Source organism: Colossoma macropomum, unplaced genomic scaffold, assembly GCF_904425465.1.
Source record: "Colossoma macropomum unplaced genomic scaffold, Colossoma_macropomum, whole genome shotgun sequence".
Taxonomy (NCBI): Eukaryota; Metazoa; Chordata; class Actinopteri; order Characiformes; family Serrasalmidae; genus Colossoma; species Colossoma macropomum.
Window position 1 is genome coordinate 28940540 of NW_023494788.1, and position 12119 is coordinate 28952658.

Consider the following 12119-nt stretch of genomic DNA (forward strand, 5'->3'; position numbering starts at 1 on the left):
AGCCTATTGAAAGAATAACTAAAGATAAAATTAAAGTCCTGCAGGACGTTGGAGTATCTGCCTTTGTGGTTTAGCAGGAATGCTTTTGTAACACTGTAATGGAGATGTGCATGGAGATGAAATTTCTCATGCTCAAAGAGGGTGAGATCATGTTTACAGTAAATATGGATGATCAAAGATATTTAACGTGTTACAACTGTCAACATGTTACAGCTGTACTCTGTCTACGCGAGATCTCCAGCAGGAGGACCGATGACTCCAGTGTAGCCTTATTTTTGAATGAAAACAGATTATATCCTGCATATTTACTACATTTTCTTAGTTAATTGTAAATCACCCTTCAATTACACTCTAACAGTAATTTAAAAAGGAAGCAGTTGGATATGTTCATATATGAAAATCATTATGCATTATATTTGCAGCTCTGTTCAGACATGAAATGTGTTTTTTTTTTTTTGTTTGTTTTTGTTTTTTTAATATGTGAAATCTCGGTTATCTTCAGTGTTAATAAATGTTATCTATTGGATCAGTCCTGTCCTGTGTCACCTCTGTCTATTACTTACGGCAGTGTTTCCTATACCCAGTCCTCAAGCAGCCCTGCAGTCATATTTTATTGAGTTCTGTACTCCAGAACTGTTCTAGTACTCCATCTATTAACCATTCTCTAAAAGCTAATTTTATTTTATTATTATTAATGCTATAATTCATAACAATTACAACACATCACTACAAGTAATTAGGCAATTTAACAAATAGCAGCAAAATAAGCTAAAATAAATAATACGCAAGGTGATTTTGAAATGTATCTCTCTAGGCTTGTTGGGAATACAAAACCTATTAGGTAGCCAAGATCTTTTCCAGTCAATGTATAAAATAAGTGAATACTCTCTTGGGGTATTTTAATGTCGGGAATGAAATTGAATCCAAATATATTTATCATTACACATTGTGTCAAAGATAAGAGTGCCCATTTAAGGACAAAGCCAGTTGGGACTGCTTTGCAGGCAGAGTTGGGCTCCTTAAAAATGATGGGAAAATATTTTTTCAGAAATTGTCCATAGAAGAGGAAGCTGCCGCCATCATTAAAGGTCATCATTATGTGGCAAATACCCTTGTCATTCCAGTGTGCCACAAAAGCTTGTTAATTCCCTGGAGGAGCTGAGGGACAGGTATGTGGTAGAGACAGCAGAGTGCACTGTGGAACAGGAAAAACACTGAACAGTACAGCACTCCAGGACAAGGAAGGGGAGACGCTGATTGAGAGCTTTTACATATCTCTCCTATCCTGAAGGTGTGGGTGGGTGGGGGGTGGATGAAACTGAATAAATATAGACTCGATACAAAGTGTTCTAAGTAATCAGAAAATTACGCCAAAAGAAAATCAGTGACGTAAGTATTGCAAAAGTGGCACAACTCTATTTGTGCCACATTTAAGGGTGAACATGTGTAGGTGTGAAGTACCTCAATTTATTTGAATTAATTATGGTACAATTTAAGTAAACGTGTACGTTGTTTTTGTTACACTTAAATACGTTTTCCCAATCTGACTTGACCTACTGACACCTGCGCTAATTCTCTGTAATCTTTGAGCCGTCGTGTCTCCCCAGCCCGTGTAACACAATGGTATCGCCCAGGCCCGACAGGCTGCCTCAGTTCAGATAGCAGGAGAAACGATAGTTGAGCTAGCGAAATAAGCTAACCCGAAAATTCAAACACTATCCCCGACTGAGACCCTGTAAACTCAAGATTTTAGTCTAATTCCAAATAGACAACATCGTTACCTTATGGTTAAGTTTTTGTTTTCGAATTAAACAAGATGTCAACCCCAGCTCGACGGCGTTTGATGAGAGATTTTAAACGGTAAGTGCGGTGGGAGAGGAAAGGCCGCCGCTCGGCTGTTTTGAGGGAGCCGGCTAAGTGGCTAAGCGGTGTAGCCTGGCAGATCAAACATGGCGACTTTTTTTATGAAACTAAGTAATAGAGCTGTTAGGCTTTTGTAGTTGTTGTCATTACGACGATGTTTAGTTATTGAATTTTTACTGAATATGTCGCCTGGACTCGTCGTGTGAATGCTAATCAGAGACGTTTTTTCCGGCTTTTTTAGACTCCAAGAGGATCCTCCGGCAGGAGTTAGCGGAGCCCCATCAGAAAACAACATCATGGTCTGGAATGCTGTTATTTTTGGGTAAATATAATGGACGTTTTCAGCTTAAGTTTACTTTTATTGATTTTTTATAGACAATTCTTTGTTATAAACTAGCAATAAACGTATAACTAACATCTGTCAGAGGGTTAACGTTACCTGTCAGCTGAAAGGCTGTTGACTCGTTAGCTGGCTAACACTGGCTGGTTGTGTTTAAGTTAACTTAAATAAAAAGCCTTGTAGCTCCCGTAGTTTGGTGGTTCGAAAAATAAGCTGTTTATTTATTCTAGTAAATTCTATATTGGATTATCGTTTGTGTTATTGTGTCTGCTGTGGATACAGTGAATATGACCTACATTCCGTGTTAATTTCAGCCTTTTGTGTGAATTTTCATACACGGCTACATAATGCGTTCTGACGAAAAGTCCTGCTCTAGCGTATATTAATAGGCAGCTCTGTACATACATTTTTTTATAGCCTAGATCACTATCAGAAAATGCAACCAGCAGTAAGACTGCAGGTAGGATGTTACGATAGCCTAAATCACCATATAAAAAATGTATAGGTAGGCTATTTGTTAGATCCTTGGTATAGACTTAAATTACATTTAGCTGTTATTTTTAAGAGTGACTCTTTGCTTCATTTCTTCCCACATCTTTAGCCCAGAGGGAACACCTTTTGAAGATGGTAAGTTATTTAAAACACTAACGCTGTGTGTGTAAATTAAATTTGGTAGTAAGTGAAATGTTCTGTTCTCTTGAGTTCCATGTTTTTCTGTTTTCTTAGTATATTATCAGTCTGAAATGCTTAATAACTGTGCACCCCCATTTTTATGTAGGTATTTAGGTTAGCTGCAGGGGTTATGATTGAGTACTGGTAGATACTTAACTTTTTTAATACAGGAGTCTCTATGAGATATGTATTTAGAATAGGGTTGTCTTTAGGATTTTTGGTTGTTACAGATCGCTTCTGACCCCAGTTAAACTACTAGAGAACATAATAACACCGATGTGAAATACAGACTTACCATAGTTAATGTGGGGGAGAAAATAAAGGTGTTGTGCTGACCCAGCTTTAATGAAAATAAATGGATAGTGTTAAGAATAATAATAAATACTCATTTAAGGCAAATAGTCCTTCATCTAAACAGAACTGTCCAGTGCTCTTTAATGACCTTTAATCTGTTGCATGGTGGAGCTTAGATTACTGTCTGCTGGTGAGTTTGAGGCATGTCTGTTAATGTGGTATTTAGGTCCAAAAGGAGATTTTCTATCTGCCCATTTTGTAATGCCATATGGGTCAGTGATTAGGCCTTTCACGTAATCCTTTTTTTCCTCCTTCAGCAGCAGTATCCCTGCATCACGTATGTGAGGCTTTAAGGGTTCCCTCTGAGTGTTTTCTGAAACAGGCTTTAGTTTAATGATAAGGTTTGATGCCCGTGTTCTTTTGGGGGAACAGAGAACATGGATGTTCTTTTTCCTGAAGTTAAGTATTGCAGCAGATAGTTGTCTGTCTTCAGGACTTCAGGATGCCACTTAACAGATGATAAGGGTGGTCTGAAGTTAGGAATAGATGTGCTTGTCCGGATGGCCAGCGGTCAAGAATCTTTACTGCCAAATGCTATTAACCGAAGGAATTTAATTTTAGGACATCTTAGGACCTTGGACCTCTGTTTTATTTAAACTAAAGCTACATTAAACTAGTCTGAACTTAAAAAAACAAAGAGGTTTTCCTGAGACATTTTTATATGATGCTGAAGCATTTTCAGTTGTGGAATTTAAGACAGCCGTTCTGACTGAATGCATGAATCATGTGTGAATGAAAACGTAGAAATTTGCACAATGTCATTCTTTAGTTGTTCAGTTGCCAAAAACTGAACGGTCCGTATTTGAAACATCCTTCACTTTACCAAATAATAAAGCTTATCTCATTGTTGTGGTTCTACTGTATATGCACTCCTGCCTTAATTATTGGTACAGGTATAGGGAATGTTTATTATTATTCTAGTCAGATGTGAACACCTTGTATATTTTTGGTGACCTGGGATGCATAATATTTCCATCCACTCTGACAATAGAACAATTTGCCTCAAGGCTGTATAATGGCATGCTTCACTCTAGGAGAAATAAAGTATTACTCTGGGAATGTAAACACTAAAATGGTGTATCTGTGTATTAGTTCTTAAGTTTCTGTTTTTTCTTCCCAGGAACTTTCAAACTCACAATAGAATTTACAGAGGAGTATCCGAACAAACCTCCCACAGTGCGGTTTGTATCCAAAATGTTTCACCCTAATGGTAAGTTTGACAGCATCACCACGATTTACTTATTATATGTATATATCTCCTTAACATGTCAGCTCTTACAGTTGCCTTGCTAATGTCTTGCTTAACTCTTCTACACCTGCATGAAGTGGAGTGGGTTGTTATGTGGATTTGATTTTTGGCACACAAATACAGTGAAGCTTAAGGAATTAATTTTTCTCTTCAGTTTATGCAGATGGTAGTATATGCTTGGACATTCTTCAGAACCGCTGGAGTCCAACATATGACGTTTCTTCAATTTTAACATCTATACAGGTATGTAAATTAGTGTATTCAGATGTTTATGAAAAGTCCTTTTGTAATCACAATCAAGATTTCACATGTACTTTTCGATGACTGCAGTCTTTACTGGACGAGCCGAACCCAAACAGTCCTGCCAACAGCCAGGCAGCTCAGCTGTACCAGGAGAACAAACGAGAGTATGAGAAACGCGTGTCTGCCATCGTGGAACAGAGCTGGCGTGATTGTTGACCACCCCGCCCCGAACGTTCAAAGTTTAAACAGTACCTGGCCTCAGCCATCAAGAGGAAAACCATTGCGCAAAGAATAAAATAAATACACATCATGTTTTGAATCCTCCTCTTACTCTGTAGAGTTGTCTGTTCTGTAGCTGTTGCAAAGTTAGAGTGCTGTTGTGTTGTGGTCTCCCTCTTCATGCAGAATCTTATTCTTTGACAAGAACGTTTCTTAATTCAACAAAATGTACCTTGCCTCCTCAAGGTTACTTGCTCTAAGCATTTCTTTGATCTATCCTTGAAAGTCTCCATGCAGGAGTTGGTCATGAACATAAGCTGTTTGGTTTTGGTTTGCTCCTAAAGTGTGGCCTGATTGCATTTAGGATGCCAGTGGTTGCTCAGGTTGTGGTTTCCTGTGTGAATCTTGCTTTATGGAAATACCCCTGCTTGAATCCATTTTATCTCTTTGTTTGTATCAAAAGTTCCTGTTCCTCCAAATCTGATTTAAATGCCAAGGAATTACAAGATGGTCTCGCAGAAAACAGGCTAATATCAGTTCCAGTGTCATAACAGATTCTTTTACTTTCATCTTTGCAGACATTACTGCACTGAAATATAAGCTAAAGACACAATTCTGTGAGACTAAAGTTGTACTAAAATGTGAATATTTTAGCTCTTTTTAAAAACTTGATAACTGTTTATGAATTTGAAATTATTTAATGCTTACAAAGATGAGTCTTTCTTACCCAAATTGAAATGGCATGCTACTGTTCTAAAAGGACTGTCACAAGACTTCCCTGTTAATTTCACAAAGCCCTTGCCATGAGCCTAGGACTTGGAATGTAACAAAAATGGTACTGATGTACTTGCAGACTGTATGCATCTTCATTCTGTTCTGTTTGTGTTGTTTTCCCCATTGCATGACAATTTGGCCATTTTCTTCCGTTCTAATTTGAGTGCAGTTTGTTTTTATTTTTCTGTCACATGTGGATTGCTGATCTGACTGCCTTGGCATGATACTGTTTTATGTTTTTTCTAATGCAGTGTCCATCTTAATTAATTTGGGTCATTATTTTTCAAATGCACATCCTGAGTTCGAGTGTCAGATTTGCACTAGTAATTCATGTAAGAAACTGTACATTTTCTCACTTCTTGTAAATAAACAGTAAAATAAGCTTAGTAGTGTTTTTCTTACGCAGAAAAGGGAGAGCACAATTTCAAGAGTGCTTTAAGTTCACTCAATAGATGACCAGTGAACCATGGACAGATTACATTTGTTTAATATGTATGCCAAAACAAGCAGACACTTCACGGTATTCACAAAACCTAAAGACTTATGTAGAGTAAATCACAAGAATGGCTGCTTAGGCATTTCTCAAAGGGAAGACAGTTCAGTTAACTAGCTTCCAATGATGTCTTGGATCTTTTAAAATACCGCTAACACTGGTTATCTGACTGTAATGTGACAAGTGTGTAATGGTACTCCCCCTTCCCAAACTGTGTTTTTTTTTGTTTTGTTTTTTTTAACATGTTTTTTTTAAATAATTTAAAAGGTCTAACTTACTGCACATGAACAGGGGATGGATATATTGTCCATTGTGAAATTTTAATGAAAATGGAATGTTTCGATTTGAAAGGAGCACATGCTGTCTTAAGATCCACTACTAATGTCCATAAAAATCACAGGATACAAGGTATGACAAACCTCAGTTAGTAAGGTAGCTTGTGTACATAATAGTGCCTTGAGTTAACCTAGCACAAACTCTACAGTAGACAAAATCTATGGCATTGCATGGGGGAAAGGAGGAGTGTGCGATCCATTAAAAATGATCATTCTCTCAGGAATACAGACGCAACAGAGGGTGTTACCTGACACTTTGTTTGAAAAATACATTTCACGCTCTTTTGAAGCAAATAAACAAAGTACTACTGCTTTACTCATAGTAACGGTCATCTGTAACAGTATTTCCTAGTCCTGTTCCAGAGGACCCCTGCACTTCAGGTTTAGTCTGTGTTCTAACACATCCATTTCAAACTCACTAAGGAGCCTGTTAATTAGCAGAGTAGTCAAGGCTGGAGTGTTTGGAGTAAGGAACCCCCTAAAATGTGCAGAGCGTGGATACTCCAGGAACAGGGCTGTGGAAACACTGATTTATAGGTTTCTCTGAGGTTTTTCTTTTTTCCCCCCAGTCAGTGAGAGGCCTGAGGTTTCACAAGCTCATATCGTCCCACTTGCCCCTCTTGCAACAGCTGACCGATTAGCTGCTCCTTCTGCACTCTTCGGCTAACCACAAGGAAACGCTGTCTTCCCTGTCCGTAAGACTTGCTCCGCAGCCCATATTTTTGGGAGACCTGATGGATCTGCTTGCGCTCATCATTATTGAGCTCAGTGGAAAAGCGCAGGTCATCCTGGCGATCTGAGCACGCATAATTACGTATGATTTCCTCAATATCACGCTTAGTCAGCTGATTCCCATGCCTATCCATATCCATACCAAGTCCTTCCCTGGAAAACTGTTCCTTTACCATGATCGGCTCTGCAATGCCCTCTCCCTCTCGACCCAACCCGCCACCTGTCCAGCCCATCTTGCGCAGCAACTGGTTACCGATGTTGTCCTCCTTGATTTCCTGTCGCATGGACTCCTCACCAGAGCGAGCTATAATTTGATTGCGGGAAATGGCATCCACATGCCCCTCCTTCCTGAGGTTGGACTTTACCACTGCCTGTGTCCGTTTCAGAGTGGCAATTGCTTCCTCAGCTGCAATATGTTTAACTGTCTTCTTGGGTCCAATGCCTGCAGCCACAAACTGTCCTTCTATATAAACTTCACATCTCCAGCGATGATCTGGTAGCACAGTAAATTTGTAGTCAGCAGCCACTTTGTTGAACTGCGCAGTGTCATTGATAATGCAAATGGCATTATCAGAGTTTTCTAAAATAACCAACTCACTGAGCTGCTTCTTACGGCCACCATGCTGGCTAAAACGGCCAGTGGGCTGGTCAAAGTTGTGGTTACCTTGAGGAAACTGTTGCTGTTGCTGTTGCTGCTGCTGTGGCTGCGGCTGCTGCTGATGGTGGTGATGATGATGTTCCTGATGTTCCTGATGTTGGCGAGCTGCCTGATTAGTTCACAGCTTCTTCACAGCCTCCTCAGCTGCAGCATGCTTAGAGCTCTTCTTAGATCCTCTGGCTTGAGCCAAAAGCTCATCTTGTAAGTATACACTACACAGCCACAGATTGCTGTTAGGTATTGGGTCAAATGTGTAATCAATTTTCATGCGGTTGTAGGCAGCAGAATTGTTGAGGATGCAGATGGCATCATGGGCATTCTCCATTAGCACAAACTCTGTCCAGTGTTTGCTTCTATCAGGCACATACTGACCCTTGGTATTGGGTGGTGGGTTATCCTCTGGGTTGCGGAGAGGCGGAACTAAGGCTGGAGTTGGGGTGTTTAACTGGCACACCACCATGTCATTGACATAATTACGCTTATACTGACGCTGTACAACACGAACTTCCACTGGCTTCATGAAAAGTTTGACAGCCTGCTCTGATGCGCGATCCCTGGCACCATTTTTGCTTCCAGAGTATCCTGTTGCAAGGTACACACACGAACACCTTAGCTCACATGCGTAACCTTCAGACGGCACTTTTCTGTTCTTAGGCAGATCAGCTGGAGGGATATCCTTTAAATTTACATAAATGTACTCCGGGTTAGTTTTACAAGCTTGAATGCTGCGGCTGAGAATAAAATTGTAATTTGGACCATCAGGTCCTCCCACAAATGCAGGATCCCGGAGAGTAATGGCTATAGCAGACAAAACCCTGCCAATTAGCCTCTGCTTCTCCTCCAATGTTGCTGAGGGAATTGGGATTGGCATAGATGGTGTAGGCAGTAGGCCAGGGCTGCTCCTGCTTGGACTGTCATAGACTCTACTGAAAGCCCTGCTAGATGATGGTCTGTCCTGATGCCCATAGCCCAACCCTTGCCGCCCTGAATCCCAGCCTCCAGGCCTACCACCTGCATATCCATCAAATCTACCAGCTTGGGTGGGTGAGTTTGCCTGTCTTGCAGTGTGTGCCTCATATCTTGCGGTGTAATCCTGCTGCAGTTTTCCCATAAAGTTTGAGGTGGACCCTCTACTGCCATAGCCAAGACCACTCTTGCTGCCGAATGACATGTCCTTGCCTCTGTGATCAGCCCAAGAATCATAGCCATACGACGATCCTCTGTCGAATGAAGAGGCGGATGAAGAACTGTAACCACGTCCACTGTTGTATGGCTGGTCTGGCTCCCTTTGTCTCACACTGTTCATCTCCCCACCCCTGCGCTCCTTCTCATTCTCTTTTTCATCGGTACTCCCCAGACAACTGCTGCTGGTGCTGGTGCCACTGACAAACTGCACTGGCTCAAATCGTGGTCTAGAGCCAAATTTTGACACAGGCATCTTCCTCATGGGCTCCTCTCCTGAAATAAACAACAGATAAATAATTTTAGTTCATGTCAAGATACAGTCATCCTTGTGTAGACAAATTAAACTAGCAATGAGAAATCATCTAAGTTTCAGCATGAGAAAACATTACAATGCACTGCTTTTAAGAAGTTTCTGGAGTATCTAAAAAGAATACAGAAGCCAGATGAGTAACATTGTCAGGCAGTCCTGTTACACTCACTTCCATCAGATGAATTCGGCCTCTTTTTTGCTTCAGCACTTGGGACTAGTTCATAGGAGGGCATTTCGCCAACATGAATCCCTTCTGCCATCTCAAGCACTCGCTGCATCAGTTGTGGGCCATACCTGTAAGATAGAGCAAACATTTACATTATGCATGTTTGCAGCTGAAATGCATTTAGACTGAATGTTTGCTTAAGTACTGCAGTTTTGTGAAAATGTCAAATGTATAAAATTCTAAATACACACTTAAAGAACCCTTTTAAATTGGTTCTATATAGCCCCAAAAAGGGTTTCATTATTCTCATAAAAACCTTTTTTCATTACTATATAGAACCTTTTTTTCCTAAGAGTGCACAAGAAATTCTATGTTGCAGTGTAGTTACTGAAATGAGTAATAAATGGCTAAGTTTACCACGTATTCAGTTGCCTTCACAGCAGTCAATGCTCAAACCTCTGTTTAACAACTTATAATTAACCATAAGCAGTTCAAAATGTGCAATGAAAACAAATTAAGGTTACATGAAAACGAAAGCAGCTTAAAATCTACTAACCTGCATCCCATGAACACATGGTTTGCCCACACCATCGACAGGGAGAGCAGCTGATCTATATTATTTGCTTCGTACTTGTCAAGGAGTTTGTTTATAAATAATTTCCTAGCTAACCACTGCTTGTCGCTTTCAAAGTTTTGTCGGAATTCATCGATACAAAACGCCGTATTCATCCTCTTAAATGTCTGATAGGAGCCACAGACAACGCCATTGCCACGACATGGGCCCGAGGCGACTCTTCAGGACCGCCTATTCCGGCTGCGCTGCATACAACAGTCGGAGAAACTCAAACATGGTGGACTGCGCCAGGCTAGGCTAACTCGCTAACGCTAATATTGGACTATCTTCGGTATTGGCTATCTGATTATCATTAAACGTACGACAGCACGGAGTAGCCTGTGCAAGTAATTTAATCTACACGTTTAATATGAGGTTCTACATGTTAGGAGCGCTTTCCTATCGCAGTGAAATATAGCATATCTGTCACAGATAACAGGCAGAATTGCCGGTGTGGTGCATCATCGTGAATCTCCCTGCACAACCTGCACCCCAAGGACCGTTTGGTGGCTATCATGTCCGCCTGCATTAAAATCCTGCCAACACGGAGCAGCACAGCCAGGTAGCACCAAGTATGCTAGATAGCTAGCATAGTAATATTTAGAATGAAATGTTAAAAAAAACAACAAGGCTATTCATTTGAGTTGAACCCAAGCTACATTCGATTCAAAAGTTTATATTAAATGATCTGATCCATTCGCTAACGTTAGCTACGTTACACTCAAACGCCATTTGATTCAAATAGCCTAAACGTCAGTCCTCTAAGGTTACAAATTTCTGACTAAGTTAATTCATCAAATACAACCGCAACAAGAAACCAAAAGGTGCAAGATGTTTTGCGGAAAGGTGATAACTCAACACCGGTTAAGGTAACAAAATCCACCAAGCTAGCTAACTAGCTAGCTAGCTTCCTTGACAGCCTGTAGTGGCTTGCTGTCCAACAACTCGGCTAGCACAAAGGACTCGTTTGTATGCCGAGTACACAATACACACATTATATAACCGCTAACGTAACATATATTTACGTGAGCTCATTATCGTTCAGCTAAGTTCACAGTTATATATAAGTTTTTCTTTGCGTTATCCATTTCAACATAAGCCAAGCTAACGCTAATTGGCTAGCGCATTAATGCACAACGCCGACAGCAAGCCAGCTAAGCTACGTTGCTAATTTGATTCACTGGGGTGACGCAGTCATAGCATCTATAATTGAATTATTAACTACATAATTCAGGTTCATTTTAAACCAGCAAGTAAACTCAAATGTTGTTGTGTAGTCCTTGAACAGAATATAAGAAGACGCTACTGAAATACACATTCCGCATCTTTTAGAAATCTCACCTCGCTAATGGTGAAGCTCCGTCTGTTTACGTCCTCTGGAGTGGATGAAGCCCCACTGCAGTCGCTCAGCTCTGCGCTTCTGATGCAGCTTCAGTCTCATTCAGCATCTGAGCTAATGCTAATCCTTAAAGGGACTAGGCTAACATGTAGCCCGGACACAGCCATTCATCTACAGTCTGACAGCAGATTATTACTGTTGACAGCAACAATAATCAGAATCAGACTTGTCTGTTTTATTAGCCAATAATGGAAAGAAATTTTATCGTGTCAGTAAGACAAACAAGCAATTAAAATACAAGCAGAGAAAAAAAGTAAATACAAAAAAAGTAACATCATTAACAACAAGCAAATGTGTTAGTATAAAATCATGTTTTAGCATTATAGTAAAAAGGAATACAATTTGTAAAGCAAACCCAAATTGTCAATTTGACAGGAAATTATACTCCATTTGGCAAAGGGTATGTGGACATATCCATATACACTTTTTTAACAGTTCATCTCAAAACCATGGGCATTAATCTGGAGTTGGTTCACCTTTGCTGCTATAAGAGCCCAAACTCTCCTGTGAGGGC

The 12119-nt window shown here is 40.3% G+C and overlaps 2 protein-coding genes across 3 annotated transcripts; one reads left to right on the forward strand and one right to left on the reverse strand.

The window, feature by feature from the left end:
* The first annotated feature begins 1249 nt into the window (after positions 1-1249).
* ube2a (ubiquitin-conjugating enzyme E2A (RAD6 homolog)) lies at positions 1250-6096 on the forward strand. 2 transcript variants are annotated; one of them, XM_036569083.1, is made up of 6 exons: positions 1250-1389; positions 2105-2185; positions 2805-2830; positions 4350-4439; positions 4633-4721; positions 4809-6096. In XM_036569083.1, the coding sequence occupies exons 2-6, from the start codon at positions 2160-2162 to the stop codon at positions 4935-4937; spliced, it is 360 nt and encodes a 119-aa protein (XP_036424976.1). In that variant the 5' UTR covers positions 1250-1389; positions 2105-2159; the 3' UTR covers positions 4938-6096. The 2 variants fall into 2 exon arrangements, with proteins under 2 accessions (XP_036424976.1, XP_036424975.1); XM_036569082.1 differs by lacking the exon at positions 1250-1389 and adding an exon at positions 1659-1860.
* Positions 6097-6183: 87 nt separating this feature from the next.
* Positions 6184-10695, reverse strand: nkrf (NFKB repressing factor). The gene is given in 3 exon segments (XM_036569081.1): positions 6184-9390; positions 9597-9721; positions 10150-10695. Coding segments are annotated over 3 exon segments (2577 nt in total). The 5' UTR covers positions 10323-10695; the 3' UTR covers positions 6184-7111.
* Positions 10696-12119: the final 1424 nt, after the last annotated feature.

Excerpts from the sequence above, each read along its gene's own strand:
- ube2a (XM_036569082.1), top strand. The coding sequence starts at position 1,817 with ATGTCAACCCCAGCTCGACGGCGTTTGATGAGAGATTTTAAACG. Across the intron at positions 2,831-4,349 it reads GGGAACACCTTTTGAAGATG|GAACTTTCAAACTCACAATA; the intron begins GTAAGTTATTTA and ends TTTTCTTCCCAG. Across the intron at positions 4,440-4,632 it reads CAAAATGTTTCACCCTAATG|TTTATGCAGATGGTAGTATA; the intron begins GTAAGTTTGACA and ends TTTTCTCTTCAG.